The 24,888-nt window shown below is 43.5% G+C and overlaps 1 protein-coding gene across 2 annotated transcripts; it reads right to left on the bottom strand.

Moving 5' to 3' along the window:
- Positions 1-1,760: 1,760 nt before the first annotated feature.
- Positions 1,761-24,888, bottom strand: anp32e (acidic (leucine-rich) nuclear phosphoprotein 32 family, member E). 2 transcript variants are annotated; one of them, XM_048525681.2, is made up of 7 exons: positions 24,636-24,888; positions 17,560-17,709; positions 15,069-15,191; positions 7,268-7,421; positions 6,776-6,918; positions 5,448-5,508; positions 1,761-4,535 (listed from the first exon to the last, which is right to left on the bottom strand). In XM_048525681.2, the coding sequence occupies exons 1-7, from the start codon at positions 24,687-24,689 to the stop codon at positions 4,468-4,470; spliced, it is 753 nt and encodes a 250-aa protein (XP_048381638.2). In that variant the 5' UTR covers positions 24,690-24,888; the 3' UTR covers positions 1,761-4,467. The 2 variants fall into 2 exon arrangements, with proteins under 2 accessions (XP_048381638.2, XP_048381639.2); XM_048525682.2 differs by having other exon boundaries at positions 1,761-4,532.

Here is a 24,888-nt window from a genome sequence, read left to right as displayed (position 1 = left end):
AGACAATGACTGGCCTGTAGCTGCCTGGTTTATCATTCTTTTCTCCCCCCGTTTATAATCCTGCAAACGTTAGGCATTAGTCACACATCCAAAGAGGCTTTGAAGATTTTGGTCTTTGCAATTTTCACACTTGCTTCTCTAAAATAGAGAAACTTCATATGTTTCTTTTTCATGTTATCCAATATTGATCCTACCTTCATTATCAACATGAGCAGTATCTTCTTTTCTACTGAAGACAAATACCAGGTAACTCATCTAGTATCTCAGTTCTCTGCTTAAGGACATCTCCATTTCTACCCCTAATGTGCTTATTGCCCCTTACGACTCTCCCTTCATGTTTATTAAAAATGAAAACTTTAGTGCTGGCTTTTATTTTACCCATCCCCCCCCCCCCCCCCCCCGTCACTTTATCCCTCCTTTCTCTTTTCAGTTCTTCTCTGCAGCACCTGTATTCAGCTAAATTCTGTACTGTATTTTCACCCTGACATTTATCATTTATTTTCTGCTATATTTCAAATTTGGTATCTTGTTATGCAGGGAGTTTTAGCTTTTAATACCTTTACTTTTCTTGGTCATAAGAATATAAGAATATAGCCTGTAGCCTTATCGCCTCCTTGGGCAGCAAATCTGGGTTTGATTCCCATCTTGGGCAACTGCATAGAGTTTGCATTCTCCCCACGTCTGTATGAGTTTCCTCCCACAGTCCGAAGGTGTGCGGGTAGGGTGGATTGGCTATGCTAAACTGCCCATGGTGTGTAGGCTAGGTATATTAGGCATGGTAAAGGTAGGGTTACAGGGTAAGTCTAGATGGGATGCTCTTTGGAGGGGCGGTGTGGATTTGATGCACCAAAAGGGCCTGCTTCTGCAGTGTAAGGATTGTGTAATTTGAAGACCTCCCAGTGCTGATTTACTGTTTTTACCTGAACCTTTGGATGCAATCCTTCTTTTAAAAAAAAAGGTTGAAATAGCAGTACTTTTTTTGATTTCCCCTGCTCTTTCTATATTGTAACTCTAAATATATTTCTCAAATATGATCCAGCCCTTTTCCCCCCACTTCTCAGCGAAACGAGAAATGGTGATATTCAGATTTCAGGAACAGCAGGCCCTCTGTCTTTTACACTGATTTCCCCCATCAAGTCTATATTTAGATAGGGACAACTGTTAGGCTTCCTCTCCACACCCATCCCCACTATTGGAAGAGAGTTCAAGTATTGTATGGATATTGGATGACGAGTTCTTTCAAATGCCTGGACTTACCTGAGAGACAGAAAGCCAAACAAGTGAAGGTAAGGACAGAGTTAACATCGTTGTGGGCTTTTCTCATCTTCCTCAAGAGTACAGTATTACGGAGAGGTTTTGCCTTAGTGTATGTTTGTTTTTTGAGGGGGGGGTGGGGTTTCATTCGTGGTCCATGTTTGCTGTTGAGCTGTATCCTGCTCCCAGGCTCACAGCTGATGGCCAGTCGGTTGCCCTGGAGAGGAGTTTGAATGATACTCGTGCGCAATGCGACGCGGGACTTGGAGTTCGGCAGCTCCCGGACAGGTGGCCCCGAGTGCGAGTCTGGACTACAAATCCCAGGCGGCACCGCGGTGTCCGCACACGCTCCCAAGCCAAGCTTGTTGCTGAGCGGCGCCGCAAGCTCACCTCACCAGAAGTGTTCACTCCCCGTTTCTGTTCCCGTCCACAGAGGCTCTCTCTAGCATCCGTTAACATTCTGCTTTCTTCCAGGCGCGAGGTGCCACAAACAGACAAGGTGAGGCTTTTGTTTAAACTTTTGGAACTTTATTGTGTGCAACTTCAAATTTATAAAAACCGGCATTAAGTTTACAGCACAAAACAGACCCAGAGCTGTTCCCAGGAGGCCTTATCAATGTCTAAAATAACCCCTTCCCTCCCCAATAGTTAAAATACAGGCTAAAAAGGGTGGGTCAAATGGTTACGGGGGGGGGGGGGGGGCGAAGAATGCCAAAACCGGGACGAAAGATAAAATCAAATTCAGAACAAACTTGCCGCATACTAAGAAGTGTTTGACAATATGTTGTCCGTGTTAGTTATAATTGAGAAGAGAAAAGAATTTTGATATCAGCGTGAAAGGGGAACTACTTAAGTGTTAACATAGCAGCATGCATGTCCTGGGAATATCCCTAGAAAAAAGCAACTTGGGAAACATTCACAGACCACTGCAGTGTAACTGCTCTGGTTCAGATATATGCTGAAGCAAAACGATGCTCCAAATACATTGTTCCAAATTTAAAAATCCTACCATGGCTTCATCCAAATACAGTATATTCTAAACCCAAAAATTAAAAAAACTATTTCAAATACAACTTAAACACAAAAAAAGGGACTTTTTTTAAAAAGCAGACCAAACAGACTATTTACAAAGTTGTCTTTTTTTTAAAAAAACGGGAGTGTTACTGTTGAAGCACTATCAGAATTTATTTATGGAGAGAGTGGGAAAAGGAAATGGTTACAAAGACAGCTGTTCACTGGATTGACATGAGGAGGTACTGAATAAAACCTGCACTCCCCATCAAAAGGGACCACTAGATAAAACTAGACCAGAGATAAAATAGAAAGAAAGCTAAGAGAGAGGTCACATCCTTCATTTGCTAATTAGGGTGATACACAAAAAATAGTTGTGCCCAGACTACCTACCTCAGTGCTCCCCCAGTGAGCCGTCTGTAGGGAGAAAACAAAATTCAAGTACCAAATCTTAAGACCACATAATTCCTCCTTGTGGTTTAAAAGCCTCTGATTTGAAACTTACTCCAGTTTCTCTGTCCACAGACACTGCCAGATCTGCTGAGTATTTTCAGCAGGTTCTGTTTTTATTTCAGATTTCCACTATCCACATTATTTTGCTTTTGTCCCAAGCCACACAACTTTACTTGATCAGATATTAACTCTGAAATTTATCAATCTTAAAAACAAATTCTGAAAGTGCTTATTCATAGGTATTGCTAAAAACCACAAGGTCTACAAATACAAAACCCACCCCTACAAGTCAATAACTGTCTGCACCTATGAAAATTCTCAGCAATGGTTTTATAATTAAAATGCATTTTACTGATGGGAGTTGAAGGGAGATGCCAGCATTGGAGCCAGTTATCTATATTAGAAAACACTCACTCAAATTACACCCAGCTGTACCTAACATCTTACCCCATTGTAAAATCCAGTTCCATTAAAATAATTTAGTTGAAAGTTGGAACACTGTATAAAAGATATGTTCTAAAGTCCTCCCCCATCCTCAAGACAGGGTAAGATGCTCCTAGCTCTTACATGGCATGATAGTAAAAATTCCTTCAAACACAAATTTAAAAATTGAGTCACCAGATTAAAAAGTGTAGCATGCAGTAGATTTCTCAACCACTGAACCTACTGTTATGATCTTAGCACAAATTGCAATCTATACAGTCAGCTGTCTGATTCTAGTGCCCTTACCCCCTAATAAAAACTCCATGTGTTCATCTCCAGCAGTTCAGACTAAATCAGGGGCCCGAAGGAATAACAAAACATTTTAAACATCGGCCAGCAGGAAAAATGTTTATGGAGGGATCTTGTACAGGCACCAGAATGGTTTGGTCTAATACTCATCTGTTGAGTTAGCCTCAGAATGAGGACAAGTGGGAGAGTCTTCACCACATTCTGCTCAAAAGCTTCTTTAGAATTATGGTGCTTTTGAATTACCATGGATTAATTCCTGGCAACATCGTCTTTTCATCCCTTAACCCAATTTCAACCGACTCTAGAAAACAATTTAGTTCTCCCAAGAGAGGGCATCTCAGTGACATAAACCTGGCAACAGAACGGGAGAATCAAGATTAAGGTAAACATACATAGAGGGAAAAAGTAGTTTCAGAAGGGTTAAAAACCGAGTGTACCTTCATTAGGAACTGATGGGAAATTTTATGTCCAAATATTAGTGAAAGTTTCCCCCGCAGGCTCATCATGCTGTAATAACAATGGGGCTACAATGCCTCCACTGATATCCAAGTGTAATTACAGTATGACAAGCTTACATAAGTTTGGACACAAACTTGAGAATCAGAAATTAGCCAAAATAGAATTTTTTTCTGGTCCATTCCTGCCCTCCCCTTTCTAAACCAGCTTCAAAACCCATCTGCAACATTACAGGAAATAAACTAGATCAAAATTTTCAAAGAGATCCCTGCACGCACTTAGTTCAAATACAAAATCAGATTCTCATGGAAAGGAATTATTAGAAGGAATAAGGCTACAGAAATACATCTAGAACACTGCCAGTAAAACTGGAATGGTTTTAAAAAGTACAAAATATTTCCCATCCCCAGGACACTCCCCGATCTCCTGTCCCCTCCTCCTGCCTCCCACCATCTCCCTCCCCCTTCAACTCCCATTGTGACAGTTACCATCTAAAGAATAGCAAGAATGCAACAAAATTGTATCGTGTTGAAACACGAGTTTGGTCACAGTTGGAGGGAACTACTCATCATCCTCGCCTTCATCTTCTGCCTCTCGTTTTCGCTTCTGTCCTTGAGTAGCAGCATCTTCTGTACAAAAACCAACAGCTTTCAGTATATAGATTATTAAAACCAGCATAGACCACATACCTCCTGCAAACCTTAGGCTCCTAAATCTATTGACTCAGGTTTCCACCCCAAATAGGACATTAATGAAGCAGTTCAATTTGTATAAAAGATTATACAGCTTCATGGCCATCTTACAGACAAGCTATACTGGACAGGTTGGTGTTAATCTGATTTGGAGAAAAAAAAAGATGGCAAGTTCATGAAAAACTCAAACTGAATGACATAACCCTAAATCCAAGTGCTTAAAGAGCATATGACAGGTGTTGAACACTGTCAAGTAAGGACATTATATGGCACTCCATTTCAAACTTTTCACAAGGTCGCAATTCAGCTGGTTTGCTGATATTCTGTAAGCAGTTCCTTTCTAATTCAGGTCTGTGGTGCTGGCAAATAGCATTTAGAAATTGTTCTTGAAAGATGCTTGTGTACCATTTGCAACAAAAAAAAGCAAGTAGTTGGCATTGTGCCTGCTTTTATTAAAATTTGGAACTCAAATTCTCAAACTGCCACATGGGATTTGATCTTTGTACAGAGTATTGTAACCAGAGTAAGAGTGTCAATAGCCAGGACAGATTTAAGATAGTCGGTGAAAGAGCCAGAGGTCACAAAGAAACATTTCTTTACCTCCTTGGAATTAAGATTGGTGCTAATGAATCTGCTTCCACCAAGGTGGAAGAAAACTAGTGGCATGCTGCTTTGGAAGGTGGTGGGAGATACAAAGTTTGAAGGAGCACACAAGCGGGATTAATTGGTTAGCCTTTGCAAAAAGGGTATGATAGCCAAAATAGACTCATCCTATAGTCTCTTATTGTACACTTATACATGCTGAATACACAATTGTATTCTATCCGTATTGCTTTAAGACTATATTACCGTGCTCGTCTGCCTCTTCGTCCTCTCCTTCATGAACATAATCGTCGTCATCATCATCATCCTGAAAGAAACAAACAATTTGGCTCTGAGGTATTAAAGCACTAAGTGTAGGAAATGTGGCAATACTGCACAAACAGTAAAGTAGTAGATGACCAAAATCAGTTGTTTCAGTGATGTAGGTCTTGTAATAATGGTGTTCTTCCTCAAGTGGCAACTCACTCACCCACTCAAGGCTAATTAGGATTAGGTAAAAATCCTGGACTAGTCAGCAAAGGCTGTACCCACTGAACACAAAACAAAAAGACATCAGCGATGGGAGGTGGTGGGGTACTGGTAATGTTATTGACCTATAATCCAGAACCCCACATGGAATATTCCAAGGACAAGGACATAGGTTCAAATCCCACCACAGCAGATGGTCATATTTGAATTCATGATGATCTGGAATTAAAAAGACAGACAGACAGTCTAATGGCAACCACGTAATTGTTGTAAACAAACAAACAGTCTAATCTACACATAACTCCAGATCACAGCAATACAGTTGACTCCTAACCACCATCTGGCCAATTAGCCATCAATAAATGCTGGCCTTGCTAGCAACACCTATATCCCAGAATGGATTTTTGTACTAAAAACAATCCCCAAAAAGCTGGACTGTGACTGCTTTTCAGAATTCAGATCCAGCTGGATTTCAATCTAAACTGAAGATCTCCCAATGGTTTCAGAGATAGTATCCATCTCCTACCTATTAACCTCATCCTGCCCCTTTGACCTGACAGTCCTCCCTGGACTGACTTATCTTCTCCCCAGCTCCACTCACTTTTACTGGCTCCATCCCTGCCTCTTCTCCACCTATCTTCTATCCACCTCCCCCTCTCTCCCTATTTATTTCAGAACCCATTTCCCCTCGCCCCATTTCTGAAGAAGGGTCCAGACCCAAAACATCAGCTTTCCTGCTCCTGATGCTGCTTGTCCTGCTTTGTTCATCCAGCCCTATACCTTGTTATCTCAGATTTTCCAGCATCTGCAGTTCCTACTATCTCTTCTGCAGAGACTGCTGTCTTATGTTGTGCAAGTATATGCCCATGTTTGGAATTAAGGGGAGAGATTTTCATTCAAAATTAGTTTAGACATTAACTAGTGTTTAACACTAGTTTTAAAGGAAAATGATTTGTGTTATAATACCCAGATTATTTAAGTTCATTGAAGAAGTCTGGTGAGTGTTTTTGGCCATTTGGGTGATTGAATAAAGTTATACTGTTGGACTGGTTTATGGAGTTGAGGGGCACAATTTCCAGCATATTCCTTCTACTACTACAACAAACCTGAATTTCTTCTTTCAGTAGATAAGACAGTCCAACCTCCCCTGGTGGCTCACCATCCTCTTCCTCCTCTTCTTCCTCATCATCAAGTTCGTCATCATAATATTCTTCAGCGGCACCAGCTTCATCTTCATCATCCTCACCCTCTAGACAAGAAACATTGAAAAGTTTCAAATAAAGACACCATCCTACATTACTGTAGCATCACAAATACAGCTTCTAGTCCAAATGGAATGAGATGCACACGCATACTGGGTTACTGGAGTTACCAACAACTGATTGGAGTTAAACTAGGAGCTGATAAAAATCAGCAGGGACCATGTCATGAAGGATTGGGAGAAAACATGTGGAAACAAGAGAGTTGAATTAAGTGGTTTCAAGAGTTGATAAAAAGGAGAATGGATATTCCAACTGAGTGACGAGGTTGGCTGGAGTGTGCGAGCCCATCTGTAGGAGAAGGGATTCTTCCCCCACTCCAAAACATTCATCACTTACCTTCATCAGACTCTGGGGCCTCTTGGTCGTCTCGATCAAAGCCATCCAAGTAAGTGATGTGAGGGAGAAGCTTGAAGATGCTCTCCCTGTAGTCACTGGGATTAGAGATGTCACAGTTATACAGGTCCAAGCTCTTTAAATGAGTCAGGTTCTTCTGAAATTTTAGAAAGACAAAGTCAAGTTCAGGGCAAGATAAGCACATTAGTGACACTGTTCAGTCCTGTTATTGAACTCCCCTAAAAAGGATCATTTAAAGCAGTAACCAGGCAATTTAGAGTAGGTTAGAAACTATCAAAAACGCTTTAAAATAATTGAGAAATTAGGTTGGAGTTTATCATTTAGTCAAATGTAAGCTATCACTGGAATCAAAAGGAAGGAAGAAAATTTCAGCTAAAACATCGTCAAAAAGTCATCAAAACTAGACCTTGATTTCAAGTCTTTGTGATAAAGTGTGAAACTAGATGAACACAGCAGGCCAAGCAGTATCTTAGGAGCACAAAAGCTGACGTTTCGGGCCTAGACCAATCAGGGAGGAGGATGGGGAGAAGGTTCTGAAATAAATAGGGAGAGGGGGGCAGGCAGACCAAAGATGGATAGAGGAGAGATAGGTGGGGAGGTAGGGAGGGGATAGGTCAATCCAGGGAGGACGGACAGGTCAAGGAGGTGGGATGAGGTTAGTAGGTGGGAAACGGAGGTGCGGCTTGAGGTGGGAGGAGGGGATAGGTGAGAGGAAGATCAGGTTAGGGAGGCAGGGACGAGCTGGGCTGGTTTTGGGATGCAGTGGGGAAGGGGAGATTTTGAAGCTGGTGAAGTCCACATTGATACTCTTGGGCTTCCCAAGCAGAATGTGAGTTGCTGTTCCTGCAACCTTTGGGTGTCATCATTATGGCACTGCAGGAGACCCAGGATGGACATGTCGTCTAAGAATGGGAGGGAGAGTTAAAATGGTTAATGACTGGGAGGTGCAGTTGTTTATTGCGAACTGAGCAGAGGTGTTCTGCAAAGCGGTCCCCACGCCTCTACTTGGTTTCCCCAATGTAGAGGAAGCCACAATGGGTATAGAGGATGCAGTATACCACATTGGCAGATGTGCAGGTGAACATCTGCTTGATATGGAAGGTCATCTTGGGGCCTGGGATGGGGGTGAGGGAGGTGGTGTGGGGGCAAGTGTAGCACTTCCTGTGGTTGCAGGGGAAAGTGCCGGGTGTGGTGGGGTTGGAGAGGAGTGTGGAGCAGACAAGGGAGTCCTGGAGAGAGTGGTTTCTCTGGAAGGCAGAGAAGGGTGGGGATGGGAAAATGTCTTGGTGGCGGGGTTGGATTGCAGATGGCAGAAGCGGAGGATGATGAGTTATATGCGGAGGTTGGTATGGTGGTATGTGAGAACGAGGGGGATTCTCTTGGGCGGTTATTGTGGGGGCGGCATGTGAGGGATATGTTGTGGGAAATGCGGGAGACAGGTTGAGTGCGTTCTCGATCACCTGGGGGCAGGGGTGGTGGTTGCAGTCCTTGAAAAACGCGAGCATCTGGGGTGTGCGGCAGTGGAATGCCTCATCCTGGGAGCAGAGGCAAAGGAATTGGGAATAGAGGATGGAATTTTTGCAGGATGGTGGGTGGGAGGGAGGAGGTGTATTCTAGGTAGCTGTGGGAGTCGGCGGCCTTGAAATGGACATCAGTTTCTAGCTGGATGCCAGAGGTGGAGACAGAGGTCCAGGAAGGTGAGGGATGTGTTGGAGATGGCCCGGGTGAACGAGGTTGGGGTGGAAGGTGTTGGTGAAGTGGATGAACTGTTCGAGCTCCTCTTGGAAGCATGAGGCGCTGCTGATACAGCCAGTCAATGTAAATGGAGGAAGAGGTGGGGTTTGGGGCCAGTGTAGGTGCGGAAGAGGGACTGTTCCACGTAACCTACAAAACAGCAGGCAGCAACTCATATTCCGCTTGGAAACCCTGCAGCCCAATGGTATCAATGTGGACTTCACAAGCTTCTAAGTCTCCCCTGACCCTACTGCTTCGCAAAACCAGCCCAGCTCATCCCCATCTCCCTAACCTGTTCTTCCTCTCACCTATCCCCTCATCCCACCTCAAGCCGCACCTCCATTTCCTACCTACTAACCTCATCCCGCCTCCTTGACCTGTCTGTCCTCCCCAGATTGACCTATCCCCTCCCTACCAATACTCTCCTTTCCACCTAACTTCTCCTCTATCCATCTTTGGTCTGCCTCCCCACCTCTCTCCCCATTTATTTCAGAACCCTCTCCGATGAAGGGTCTAGGCCTGAAACGTCAGCTTTTGTGCTCCTAAGATGCTGCGTGGCCTGCTGTGTTCATCCAGCTCCACACTTTGTTATCTCGGATTCTCCAGCATCTGCAGTTCCCATTATCTCTGATTCAATTCTTCGTGGACAGGAGGCCAACACGCCTGTAGGATGGCTTACTTGAAACCCAGACTTGCCATTCACAATCTCAATTTCCCAAAAACACTTTACAACTCATGAGTCACAAACGTGCAGCTTGGAAGGGGTGTTCAGAAATCTGTTGATAATCGTATCAATGGAAGACACAAAGCACTTTTTCTTAACAAGCCTCCCTGCACTTTAACAGAAAAATAACCCAGATGCCTTCAGAAGGACTTAGTGATTAAAAGCAGTTTAAACATCACTAGCTGCAATGTGAAGAGGAGTCTCAAGGACACAATAAGGGACAAAGAATTTCAACACAGCTTGCTGGAAAAGAAAGTAAGAAACAGACAAAACAGTCACTCTATAATTGATATTGCATCTCTTGGAAACTGTCGAGACAGTCGATACTGCCAGTCAGAGGGGCAGACAGGTCTGCGAGTCAAAAATTGGCGTAGAGGCAGATCCAAGGAGTCAGACATCACACAGAGCTGGTAACAGGGGACTCCATAACGAGGAGGACTGAAAGGGGTTTCTGTGGCAACAGGTGGGATTTGAGGATGGTGTGTTGCCTTCCTGGTGCCAGGATCCAGGACGACACAGAGTGCAGGGAATCCTCAAGGGTGAAGGTGAAGAGCTAGAGGTGTTGGTGCATGTCAGCCCTAGTGACGTCGGGAAGAAAAGGAGGGGCATTCCACAGCGGGACTTCAGAGAACTCGGAAGAAGGCTGACTTCCAGAGTGGTTATCTCCGGTTTACTTCCAGTTCCCTGGGCTGGAGAGGGCAGGAACAGGGAGATAATGGATTTGAACATGTGGCTGAGGAACTGGTGCCGGAAGCAAGGATTTAAATTCTTAGATCACTGGGGTATGTTTTGGGGTAAGAATAAATTGTACAAGAGGGATGGGTTGCATCTTAATTAGGTGGGGGGACCAGCATTCTGGCAGGCAGGTTTGCCACTGCATCACAGGTGTGTTTAAACTAAGTAATCGGGGGAGGGGGCAAACTGAAAATTTAAGAATGAAGTTAAAGGGAAAGTGAGAATAAGAGAAGAAAGACAACAAACAGCAGAGCAGAAAACTTAAAGGGATCGTACAGTATGTCCAAGTGAAATAGGGATTGATAGGAAGGGTGAGGGGAGAAACAAATTAAAAAGATATTATATATGAATGCATGAAGCATAAGAAATAAGGTGGATGAGCTTGAGGCTGAGTTGGAAGTTGGCAAGTATGATGCTGTGGGGATAACTGAGACGTGGCTTCAAGTGGACAGGGCCTGGGAAGTGAATATTCAAGGCTATACGTGCTATTGAAAAGACAGACTGACGGGCAGAGGGGGTGGGGTGGCCCTGTTGGTGAGGAATGATATTCAGTCCCTTGTTTTGGGGGGGGGGGGGGGGGGGGGGGCGCACACAGAATCAGGAGATGTAGAGTCAGTATGGATACAGCTGAGAAGTTCTAACGGTAGAAAGACCCTAATGGGAGGTATCTACAGGCCCCTAAACAGTAGTCAAGATGTAGGGTGTAAGTTGGATCAGGAGTTGAAATTGGCCTGTCACAAAAGGTATCACTACAGTTGTTACGGGAGATTTCAATTTGCGGGTAGACTGGGAGAATCAGGATGGTACTGGACCCCAAGAAAGGGAGTTTGTGGAGTGCCTCTGAGATGGATTCTTGGAACAGCTTGTACTGGAGCCTACCAGGGAGGAGGCAATCCTGGATCTGGTGTTGCGCAATGAACCGGATTTGATCAGGGACCTCAAAGTAAAGGAGCCATTAGGAGGTAGTGACCATAATATGATAAGTTTTAATCTGCAGTTTGAGAGGGAAAAGGGAGAATCAGAAGTGTCAGTATTGCAGTTGAATAAAGGTAACAATGGAGCTGTGAGGGAGGAGCTGGCCAAAGTTCAGTGGTTCAATACCCTCGCCAGGATGGCAGTGGAACAACAATGGCAGGTATTCCTGGATATAATGCAGAAGATGCATTACCAAAGAGGAAGAAAGATCCGAAGGGGAGGCGGGGGCAGCCGTGGCTGACGAGGGAAGTTAAGGACTGTATAAAGATAGAAAAAGTATAACATAGCAAAGGTGAGCGGGAAGCCAGAGGACTGGGAAGTTTTAAAGAGCAACAGCAGATAACTAAAAAGGCAATACACAGAAAAAAAAAAGAGCTATGAAGGAAAACTGGCCAAAAATATAAAGGAGGATAGTAAAAGCTTTTTTCAGGATGTGAAAAGAAAAAAAATGGTTACGACTAAAATTGGGCCCTTGAAGTCAGAAACGGGTGAATTTATTATGGGGAACAAGGAAGTGGCAGAAGAGTTGAATAGGTACTTTGGATCTGTCTTCACTAGGGAATGCACAAGCAATCTCCCAGATGCAGTAGTGGCTGAAGGACCTCGGGTAATGGACGAACTGAAGGGAATTCATATTAGGCGGGAAATGGTGTTGGATAGATTGTTAGGTCTGAAGGCTGATGGTCTGCATCCCAGGGTACTTAAGGAGGTGGCTCTAGAAATCATGCACACATTGGTAATCATTTTGCAATGTTCTATGGATTCAGGATCAGTTCCTACAGATTGGAGGGTGGCTAATGGGGGAAAAAAAAAAACAGGGAATTATCAACCAGTTAGCCTGACATCAGTGGTGGGAAAGATGCTGGAATCAACTATAAAAGATGAAATTACAATTCATTTGTATAGCAGTAACAGGATAGGTCAGAGTCAGCATGGATGTATGAAGGGGAAATCGTGCTTGACTAATCTTCTGGAATTTTTTGAGGATGTATCTGTGAAGATGGACAAGGGAGAACCAGTGGATGTAGTGTACCTGGACTTTCAGAAAGCTTTTGATAAAGTCCCGCATAGCAGATTGGTGAACAAAATTAGGGCACATGGTATTGGGGGCAAAATACTGACTTGGATTGAACATTGGCTGTCTGACAGGAAGCAGAGAGTAGTGATAAACGGATCCCTTTCAGAATGGCAGGCAGTGACCAGTGGGGTACCACAAGGTTCGGTGCTGGGACCGCAGCTGTTTACAATATACATTAGTGACATAGACGAAGGCATTAAAAAGTAATATTAGCAAATTTTCTGATGACACAAAGCTGGGTGGCAGTGTGAAATGTGAGGAGGATACATAGAACATAGAACAGTACAGCACAGAATAGGCCCTTCAGCCCACAATGTTGTGCCGACCATTGATCCTCATGTATGCACCCTCAAATTTCTGTGACCATATACATGTCCAGCAGTCTCTTAAATGACCCCAATGACCTTGCTTCCACAACTGCTGCTGGCAACGCATTCCATGCTCTCACAACTCTCTGCGTAAAGAACCTGCCTCTGACATCCCCTCTATACTTTCTACCAACCAGCTTAAAACTATGACCCCTCGTGCTAGCCATTTCTGCCCTGGGAAATAGTCTCTGGCTATCAACTCTGTCTATGCCTCTCATTATCTTGTATACCTCAATTAGGTCCCCTCTCCTCCTCCTTTTCTCCAATGAAAAGAGACTGAGCTCAGTCAACCTCTCTTCATAAGATAAGCCCTCCAGTCCAGGCAGCATCCTGGTAAACCTCCTCTGAACCCTCTCCAAAGCATCCACATCTTTCCTATAATAGGGTGCCCAGAACTGGACGCAGTATTCCAAGTGCGGTCTAACCAAAGTTTTATAGAGCTGCAACAAGATCTCACGACTCTTAAACTCAATCCCCCTGTTAATGAAAGCCAAAACACCATATGCTTTCTTAACAACCCTGTCCACTTGGGTGGCCATTTTAAGGGATCTATGTATCTGCACACCAAGATCCCTCTGTTCCTCCACGCTGCCAAGAATCCTATCCTTAATCCTGTACTCAGCTTTCAAATTCGACCTTCCAAAATGCATCACCTCGCATTTATCCAGGTTGAACTCCATCTGCCACCTCTCAGCCCATCTCTGCATCCTGTCAATGTCCCGCTGCAGCCTACAACAGCCCTCTACACTGTCAACGACACCTCCGACCTTTGTGTCGTCTGCAAACTTGCTGACCCATCCTTCAATTCCCTCGTCCAAGTCATTATGTTATGAGAATACAGGGTGACTTGGACAGGCTAGGAGAGTGGACATATGCATGGCAGATGCACTTTAATATGGATAAATGTGTCGCTATCCACTTTGGTGGTAAGAACAGGAAGGCAGATTACTATCTAAATGGAGTCAAGTTAGGTAAAGGGGAAGCACGAGATCTAGGTGTTCTAGTACATCAGTCAATGAAAGCAAGCATGCAGGTACAGCAGGCAGTGAAGAAAGCTAATAGCATGCTGGCCTTCATAACAAGAAGAATTGAGTATAGGAGCAAAGAGGTCCTTCTGCAGCTGTACAGGGCCCTGGTGAGACAGGACCCGGAGTATTGTGGGCAGTTTTGGTCTCCAAATTTGAGGAAGGACATTCTGGCTATTGAGAGAGTGCAGCGTAGGTTCACAAGGTCAATTCCCAGAATGGCAGGACTATCATATGTTGAAAGATTGGAGCGATTGGGCTTGTATACACTGGAGTTTAGAAGGATGAGAGGGGACCTGATTGAGACGTATAAAGATTATTAAGGGATTGGACACTCTGGAGGCAGGAAGCATGTTTCCACTGATGGGCGAGTCCAGAACCAGAGGACACAGTTTAAAAAATAAGGGGTAGGCCATTTAGAACAGAGTTGAGGAAAAACGTCTTCATCCAGAGAGTGGTGGATATATGGAATGCTCTGCCCCAGAAGGCAGTGGAGGCCAAGTCTCTGGATACTTTCAAGAAAGAGATGGATAGAGCTCTTAAAGATAGTGGAATCAAGAGTTACAGGGATAAGGCAGGAACAGGATACTGATTGTGGACGATCAGCCAAGATCATAATGAACGGTGGTGCTGGCTTGAAGGGCTGAATGGCCTACTCCAGCACCTATAGTCTATTGATATTCACTGAGTGATTCCAAAAAGTCTATTCATGGATCAGCAAATTACACAAATCAGTTGTTACTTTGAATGAATAATATAGGGAAATAGTGGGTATTTCAAAGATTTTCAAACAACAAATCCAGCAATGGCAAGGGAGAGTGTCAGAACAAGCTGTCTAGCCCTTCCCAGGAAGGAAGTGGATCCTAACCTAAAGTTCCCATCCTTTGGAAAATCAGAATTCCTGATGCAGACAAACAGCATTCCCAACATTGAGGCATTCTGAACTTGGCAGGTCAGACTGATCATCTACACTGAATCCTATAAAAATACCCGGGAAAGCTCAAGCTGTACTTGTGAGATTGAGCAGTATTTCCACCCATGCCCATATCAGTTTTTTTCCTCTAGTTTTCAACGCAACCCAAGTGTTTGGAGCTCCTGCTGTATTATGTGCACATATTTCTAGGTCTGGGCAGTGGTCACCTACCAGAGGCTCAATTGTGCTGTAGTCTTTGATTTTATTGCTGCTGAGGTTGAGGTACACAAGGTTGGGACATTTCTCTGTTAGTAATTCCAGTCCTTCTGAGATGGAGTTATCACTGAGCTCCAACTGTAAAATAAAAAAGAGAGAGAGAGAGAGAGAGAGAGAGACAGAGCGCTGTAAAATCCATTCTCGCCATAATCAGGAACCAGAACACAAAACAAGCGCAGGTCATATGCATATCAGAGTACGGAGGGTGCCTCATTTTAAAAAATGCAGCTTACCATTTCAAAATCCCTAGTGTGGAAGCAGTCCGTTTGGCCCATCAAGCCCACACTGACTGACACACACAGAGCACTGCCCACTCCCCGCCAAAATGCCTGTAATCCTGCATTTCTCCATGCACATCTTTGGACTGTGGGGAAGAAACCAGAGCACCAGGAGGAAGCCCATGCAAACATGGAGAACGTGCAAACTCCACACAGATGGTTGCCTGAGGGTGGAATCAAACCTGGCGCTTGAGGCAGCTGGGCTAACTGCTGAGCAACATGCTGCCCACTATATAAATTAGTGCCTTTCAGGCAGCAGGCTACAATAGCTTGGAACATTCTATGAAATACAAGGATGACTACAATTCAAAGTAATGCATGAAATAACAGTCAATACTTGAGGTAAAAAGACTTTTTTTTTTAAAAATAGGCAATATTGAACTAGGGTTAATTGTCAGCCAGGGCATCAGAGATAATTTTCTTCATAATGGTTTTATGGGATCTTTACAGCCATCTGAGCCCTGAATGCTCTGACAGTTTACCTTCTCCTTTGCAAAAAGGCATTTGCAGCAGGGAAGTGGTCTCTCAACACCGCACTGGAGCATCAGCTTGAATTTTTAACCTTGAGGGGCTTGAGCCCACAGCCTTCCAAATCAAAGACAAAAGTGTAACCAAATGTACAAATACTGCAAGACGTGCTACTTAGAGTAGCAGCTAATATCAGTAACTTAGGGACACAAGTTCACCTGTGGCACAGCAGCAACAGGGTGCATCATCTGCAAGGTGTAATGCAAAGTTTCACTGAGGCCCCTTAGATGTCACCTTCCAAACCCCCCCCCCCCCCAACCGGAGAAGGAAGGCAGTAGATAAGGTCCCATCTAAAACACTGACCATCTTGACTTGGAAATATATCATTCTTCCTTTTGTGCCACTAGTTCAAAACCTTGGAACTCCGTAACAGAACTGAGAGTCTACCTAGATATCCAAAGAAGTGCTGTGGCTCAAAAAAAAGGCAGTTTACCACCATCATCTCTAGGGCACCTCAACATGGGTAATAAATGCTGACCCAGCCACATCCACAAACACTTAAAGATGAACGATATCATCAGAATTACCTATTCCACACACATCAGCTTATTTTATAAAGTGGATCTGTTCACTGGCTCCTTTATACACATGCAGCTCTCAAAAACAGAAGTTACAAATCTGATTTCCCTTATAAAAGATAAAAATGTGCCCCCATCCATTGCTTAGACATTGTAAACCATATCACTGATTAGTTTAAAAAAAGTAAGCCATTTCCTGGATTAGATCCCGTTTCAAAGATGTAAGTACCTGGTGCAAACGAGACACACTCGTGAAATGCCTGCGTACATGTTTGTAACATTGTCAGTACATAGGAGTGTAGTGATATCAGTGTGCAGATACTTCCTGGCACAAGCAGGGCCATTGTTGCACTTGGGATAATCACTGTCAGAAGAATGAGAAATGATCTTACAAAAGCCAATAAGATATTGAGGGGATTTCATATACTGGACATAAATAAAATGTTTCCTTTTATGGAGACTAAAGGAACATACTTTAAGAATAAGCTGAGCTTGTAGTTTAAAGGCAAATGAGTTTTTCCCCCCCCCCCCCCCCCCACACCAGAAACCAGAGACTTCCCAGAAAAGATACTGGAGATGGGATTTACGAGTTTATTCAAAGCAGAGTTAGAATTTTGGTAGACATGGAAGTTGAGGATTATGAGGTGCAATCAGGAAAGCGGAGTTGAGACCACACCAGATCAGCCGTGATCTTACCGAATGGTGGAGAAAGGCCTGAATGGCCTACAGATGTTCCTACGATCTAAACTGAGATCAGGCAGTCCAGGAGCCATGTGCCTTAGTGGGTGCAGCCAGAGTTCCACAGAGTCACAGTCGTATAGCATGGAAACAGACTTCAGTCCAACTTGTCCAAGCTGACCAAGTTTCCCAAACTAAACTAATCCCACTTGCCTGCATTTGAAATGCTGATGGAAATTCCACCTTCAGGGACAAGGTCAAGTTCAGGTTGAGCTGGAATGTTTTCCACTCCCACTACTGACAAATGAAGGCATGTCAGGGTTGTCTGATATTTAACAAACCTCCACAGCAAGCCCTGTTCACCTGGCTTTAGAAACAAATTTGTTAATACAAATTTTTACACCCCATTCAAACAATCTAATGCATGCTGCTGCAAAATCTCACCTTCAAGAGTTTATGCAGGTTTGGGAGTTTGGCCAGAGACTTCAGTCCCACATTTATCATACTGAGATACTCCAGCTCCTTGAATCCATCATCAAAGCCATCAATCTCTCCTTCATTGCTGCGACAGTTGTCGATTACTAGCTCTGCAACCTGAAATGGGAAAAGAAATATTTAGAATCATAGAATTCCCAGTGTGGAAACAGGCTCTTCGGTCAGTGTAGACTTGTTGACCAGAGCATCCCAAACAGACCCACCCTGACCACTGGAAAATTTAGTATGACGAATCCATCTAGCTTGCACATCTTTGGACTGTGGGAGGAAACCAGAGGAAACCCATCCAGTACGGGGAGAATGTGCAAACTCCACACAGACAGTTTCCCGAGGGTGGAATCGAACCCAGGTCCCTGGCACTGAGTCAGCAGTGCTAACCACTGAGCTACCATACCACCCTTAGACCTCTCACAGAATCATAGATTATAGAATCAGATCATTTTAGTTTGCATAATGAAGTGTCTCTGGCCCTACTAACTCTCAGTAGATGACCCAAATGTATATAGTCTCACTCCTGATTGCTATTCCTGCTGCATAGAGCCTGTAGGGTAATTGTTATTAGCTAAAGGATGTGACAGTTCATCCAATAGGATAGCCAGCGGACAGAGTATTAGCAGGTACCCTGAGTTTTTGCAAACAGAGCTTAGCAGAAAGTTGGAAATACAATCTCCTTGAACTGGAAGACTGTACTCCCACATTGATCCAGCAGCCTACAGGATGTAGACAACTGGACATGGTAAATGCAAGCAGATCTGCAAGGGATCCCACTACACATCTGGGTACAGTGTACAAAGTGCAGATTTCAGGTCCTGCAAACCTAGAGAACCTGTCATCAGGGCCAGAGAATTTTTGAGAACAAGTCATGCTGACAGCTGTATCTAGCTACCTCGCCATAGCCGAGCACCACTGCGGCAGGAGAAGCTTCCAACTCACACCAGTGTCACGACCTTTGTTTCATCCTACTCAGATTTCTTCAACTGCTTCCTCTAGTAGCAAGATTTGCCACCAATACATCTAACAACCTTTTCACCAGACTTCAAACCTGTTCGACCAATTTCACTTCTCTCCTCTTGCAGTCAGGGGGGGTCTTAAAACCCAACTTGATATAACACACTTACTGCATGGTTTTTAATCTTCACTACATCCACAATTCCTAACCATGGCAGTATTGAACTTTTGGATTTTTCACTAAAAAAGTAGTCCATATTCAGAAAAAGGTCCAAATAAAAAGGGGATGGGCGGCAGGGGGGGGGGGGGGGGGTGTGTGTGTGTGAAATTGTGCAGGTTGGTTTAGTATTATGCACACTTGGGTCAATGCCCCTCCCCCCCCCCCCCCCCCCCCCCCGATAAACTGGCCAGCTAAGGCCCAATATCCTTAATAACAAAGGCACACACTAACACACAGTCTCCTGCCTTTTAGGGACTGGTGCACACCATTGGGGCTGGCGTGAATAATGATATTTTGATTTTATGCAATCTTGGTAACTTTCTGTTGAGTGCATGATATTTTGTTAATGTCCCACCAGTGTTGTCTAACCTAATTCAATTTTTAAAGAATAAGTAGAAACACGCTCCTTCAAAGCCAAATCTACACAAGGTCTAACATCTGTACAGTCACTAACATGTGTTCAACACTTGTCATTTCACAAGCATCCCCTCAATTTGTACAGGATCTCAAATTCTTCTATTATCCCTGGTTACCCGACATCCCTGTACTATAATACAACAATTTCAAAATCATTCAACAAATCCATCACTTTGGTGACCCAGTTTAAGAAAAATGATTTGTCAGGAAAGAAAAATAGGTTATAAGTTATAGCAAATAAAAACCAAGAGGACTGTGGATGCTATAAATCAAGAACAAAAACAAAGTTAAAGGGTCATTGGACAGGAAACGAATTCATTTTTCCCCCTTTACAGATACTGCCAGACCTGCTGAGCTTTTCCAGTAACTTTATTTTTGTTCTAGATTTATAGCCTTGTGTATACTGCAGGCCTCAGGATGTAATATATTAGAAGTAGTAAATAAAGAAAGTTATCCATAACCAGACTACTGTGCTTTGCTGAACTTGAAGCGAAATGCTCACGAGCATTATGCGACAAAAATGACTTGACACTGATACAGCTACATTACCTCAAATCCCAGTACCCAGGTACTTACCTCCCCAGGCCATGTCCACAGGACCGGTCAAGGTAAGCATTCATGTTTGAAAGTTTCCCATTAGTATGCAGCAACCCAAAACAAAACAATGCATGAACTCACAGTACAGTGGCCTTTTGCATACTGTCACACCTGATGCTTAACATTTTTTACAGTGATTGGGGGTGGGGGGGACATGGTTCAGAATAACAGGTGAACCGCAGGAAATTAGGCACATCTCCTCCTTTCAAAGTACCAGCCAACCATTAGAGAAAGCATGTTTCACAAGCCCTAAACTGAACAGCAAGAATCAGTGCACAGATCCACCCCACCACAAACCTGTGTTTATACAGAAAAAGAAAGAAAGAAGTGTTAAAACCAGAAACAACCTGCTCCATTCAAAATTGACTGAGGTGGTAGTTGATGTTAGAACATTTTTAAATATGAATATTGCTGAACAGAGACATGAAAATATTTTCCTTTTGCACTCTGAACAAACTCAAAAATTCCAAATCAGAAACAAAAACAATTAATAGTGCTGGAGAAAAGAATGCTGGTTGGTTGATAGGTTTACTGGCAGATGCAATTCTAGTGATTGGACAATCTGAGAATGTGGTAATAGGTACTGTAAACAACCAGTTTGAGATACTCCGCTGAGCTGAAAACATGCTCATTTGTAGTTACTAGAAGAAACATACAAGTATGCAGGGTTCTATTAGCCGCTAACTAAAAATAAATTATGGTCATGCTTTGAGTGTTCCCTGCACACAACGAGCCAATAATTCCCTATTTTTTTCATGGAAGTGCTTCAGCCACAGTCAACTTACCTTTATTCCTGTAGTATAAAGTTAGTGTGATTGTTTCAGATTTAGCATTCCCGATTCGTCCAGAATAAAAAAAACTTTGATATTTGTTTCTCTTCTCAGAAAGATTCGACATTTTAAGTGTGCAGACTTCCCCATGCACCAAACAAGTAAACCCAAACTAGACCTCTGATGAAGGGTCTAGGCCCGAAACGTCAGCTTTTGTGCTCCTAAGATGCTGCTGGGCCTGCTGTGTTCATCCAGCCACATATTTTATTATCCCAAACTAGACAGGGGTTCAGTTTCCTTAAATCAGACCGTGGGGTTCAACAGGATACAGTTCCATCTTCAAGTACAGCAGAAGATGACGAATCTCTGTTCCGACAGATCAGATTGTAAGCAATTTCTAGTAACAATGCATATCCATGCACTGGGTCAACAATTCCTGTCCATTAAATGTGATCATCTTTGGCTGCAGGGTCAGTCACAAAGCCTGTACAATGAACACAAGAAACAGGAGGAATGAGCCTTTTGGCTCTTGGACCCTGCTGTGCCATTCAAGAAGATCATAGCTGGTTTAATTGTGGCTTTAACTCCAATTTTCTGATTGTCCCCCATAATGCTCAATTCCCTTGGTGGATCAAAATTCAGTCTAAATGCAAGGCCCCAGCTCTAATCCTTAGTTCTCAGTCTCCAGGCACAGCCTGCTACCCAATTGCGGAGCCAGCATTTCTCTTTTCCTCACATAGAATCTTAGTGGTTTGACAGCAAATTTCCCACTCTTTAGCCATTCGTTGTCATGACAACACAAGCATCAAAGACTCAGGATTAGCTATTCAGTCATGAAGGGCTTCACTACAGCAGGGTCAGTTGTTAGCACTGCTGCCTTAGCACACACAACCAGGTTTTGAATCCAGCCTCAGGTGACTGTCTGGAATGTGCGCATTCTCCCTGTGTCGGTAGGGGGTTTCTCCAGGCGTTCCAGTTTCCTCCTACAGTCCAAAGATGTGTAGGTTAGGTGGATGGGCCATGCTAAACTGCTCCATGGTGGCCAGGGATACGTAGGCTAGACAAACTAGCCATGGTAAAGGCAGGGTGGCAGGATAGGGTGAGTACAAGTGGGATGCTCTGCAGAGGATTGCACAGACTTAATGGGCTAACAGCCTCTTTCTGCATAGTAGGGATTCTCTGATTGTGAGATGGCAAAAAAGTTTCATGATTCACATTCTGAAAGCTTTCATATCTGAAAAACATTAAGTCCAGATATAAACAAAATCAGCCCAATGTTAAGCCACTGTCAAACCAGTTAAGAGTGTTTATCCACATGAAGGGGTTGTAATGATCAGATAAAACACCATGTGTAGCACCTGCCCCTAGTACTGCACAATTGACCTTGCTTCCTAGGTAGGCCTAAACAGTAAGTGTCACCAAAGTGTTCCACGGTTGGTACCACCACAGCCAAGACCCAAAACTCAGCTCAGTAAAATCAGTAGCAACATCCCAACTAACCATGTTTCCCTTAAGCCTGGGCCAACCTAAGCTGGCATAATATCAGTGTTAGTTAACATCAGAGCAGGGTTGAGCTCTCCCCCAATTTGTTGCCAAACCAGTTAAAGTAGCATCCTCAGACTATCTGCAATACCTAGATGACACTGCACACCAATGTCCCAGTGAGCAGGAGAAACTCAGGCCAGAAAGGCCTTTGCCTCACTTGCTAGTGTGGCGTTAACAGTCAAGGCAGCAGTAACAACACCATCTATACAGTGTTGGATTTTTACCCAAGTATCCTGTTTCATCTCAGGACAAAGGGATCGAGAAGTTTTTTTCCCCTCATGATAGGTTGTTGCTGGAAAGATCAGCATTTGTGCAAATCTCTAATTACCTTGAACTTGGCTTGTAAGGTCATTTCAGAGATAATGGGAACTGCAGATGCTGGAGATTCCAAGATAATAAAATGTGAGGCTGGATGAACACAGCAGGCCAAGCAGCATCTCAGGAGCACAAAAGCTGATGTTTCGGGCCTAGACCCTTCATCATTTCAGAGGTCAGTTAAGAGTCAACCAGAATCAGAGATTTACTAGCACAGAAGGCAGGTCTTTTGGACGAGTGTTTTTGACTGCTACAAATTCAATCATTTAACTATTCTAACCCCATTTTCTAGCATTTGGTCCACAGCATCACATACCTTGGCACTGCAATTGCCTAACTAGATGCAGTACTTTTTAAGTGTTAGGGTTTGTCTTTATCATCCTTACAGGTAGTGAGTTTCATCTTCCCACCACCCACTGGGTGAAAGTGAGCTGTTCCTCACATCCCTCTAAACTTCCTGCTACAGAGGCAATGAATCTGGAGTCAGATGTAGGCCAGACTGGGTAACAAGGCAGATTTCCTTTCCTAAAGAGGACATTAGTGAACCAGAAAGGTTTTCAAAATAAAAATTGATGATACTGTAGTGGTAATGGACACCATGAATGAATCTAGCTTTTATTTCAGATTAATGGAGTAATTCAGATCTAAGAAACAGGGGGAATATTACAGCAACATGATTACACACTATTGTGGAAACTGCCCTGTGACAACTCACCAAAAGGATAAATAAACTGTACAGTGCACCATTAAACTATAAAGACTGATCAAAAAACATTTAAACTCACTCCAGGGTTTAGAAACTCATGGATCTAAAACAACTGCCTACAGACAGAAGGGAAAGATGTAATGGTTCTCCCTCATTACTACAGTCTCCTAAACTCATGCAAAAACAAGGATAAAATCAAGTTCTGCTGTAACAGTCCCCACAATCTACAAGATTCATTACCACTCAGTACAGCTTCTACTTGCATAAGGAAGATGAAGGCAAGATTAAAGAGCAAGTGCAGAGTGAGGAAAAGTAAGAACAGGCAACAAACAATTCAGTAAATTTTGCACTCTCACGTTAGTTGCACAGGTAGTTTTGCTTTCTACCACATTCCTATATGATTGTGTTTTGTGATGATTCGTGCTCATGTGCAGAAAGCTATGATCGATGTACAGTGTAATGTACACAGTCGTCAACACACCGCCAAAAGTCACTCACAAAGTGCCTGGGGACATTAAGAAACGGATAGGGAGCTAGTGCCACAAGCTGTAACATAAACAGGGTAATGAAACAGTTTTAATAAAGTTGCATTCACCAAAGTGAATAACACTTACTGATTCATCACCCAGTTGCTTTGGGACCCCACTTTAACCCTCAGTTGCAAGAGAACGCAACCATCACCAAACTTGAACTCAGCTTTCTCCCCAAAGACCTGCTGAGTTTCATCCGCTGTTTCCGTTTTTGCAACGGTCGAATAGATTCTTCTCTTCCCCTCCACCTAATGCTCCCGGCTACTGCTCACCTACAGTTCCACAGGAATAGTCACCAAGTCCCTACTCATTCGAGTCAACGAGCCATTCTCTCACCTTGTCCAACAAAAGCACCAGATGGTCTTCAAAAGTAAGAACTCTGACAAATCTACTAAACAAACAAAATAAAAACTGAAGAACTGTGGATGCTGGAAACCAGAAACAAACAGAAATTGCTGGAAAAAAAATCAAAAGGTCTGCAGCATCCATGGATTTAAAAAAAGTCAACATTACGGATCCAGTGACCCTGCCTCAGAACTTGAGGTTACCATGAACTGATACGGTAGGAGGAATAAAATGGAGAGGGGGATTCAGAGTCCCCTCTCCACCCCAACACAAATTGGGTTTTATGACTTGTTTTTGTTTCTTTAAAAAAAAGTCTCAAGCACACATACACACCGCACCAAAAAAATCCAAAGCCTCCCTGACCTCAACTATCCAGGGTCTAGCAGAAAATAAAAAATTTCAAATCAAAATAAATCATGGACACTGCAAGTTAGAACTCAACGAATACCTCTATGTGGAGGGAATGCAGTGGGAAAGAGTCGGTGAGTTTAAGTGAAATTATTACAGCCCTAAAGGAAATCAAGTGAATAACCCAGACTTTTCTTCTGGAAGGGGGAAGAGATCACAAACACAAGTGACATGTGCTGCTGTTAAAACTCCCTCACTCCATTAACGTGCAACAAACCCTTTACCTCGCCTGGGCTCCTGTTTCTCAGCTCCAGTTTGATCCTTTTCTTCATCTCCATTTTTCTAGCTTCGTGTTTTTTTTTCCTTATTTTTGAACAAGACGAAAATCTTCCGGAAAAAAAATAAATAAATAAGCAGGCTTCCCTCCTACTGGTTCGCTCACTCACACACACAGAGAGACGGGCTCAGCCAAGGACAAACGGCCTTTATCTCCCCCACGGTTACTCAACCTCCATTACACTCAGCTCAGCCCACACA

Source organism: Stegostoma tigrinum, chromosome 47, assembly GCF_030684315.1.
Source record: "Stegostoma tigrinum isolate sSteTig4 chromosome 47, sSteTig4.hap1, whole genome shotgun sequence".
NCBI lineage: Eukaryota > Metazoa > Chordata > Chondrichthyes > Orectolobiformes > Stegostomatidae > Stegostoma > Stegostoma tigrinum.
This window is presented reverse-complemented; position numbering and strand designations above follow the sequence as displayed.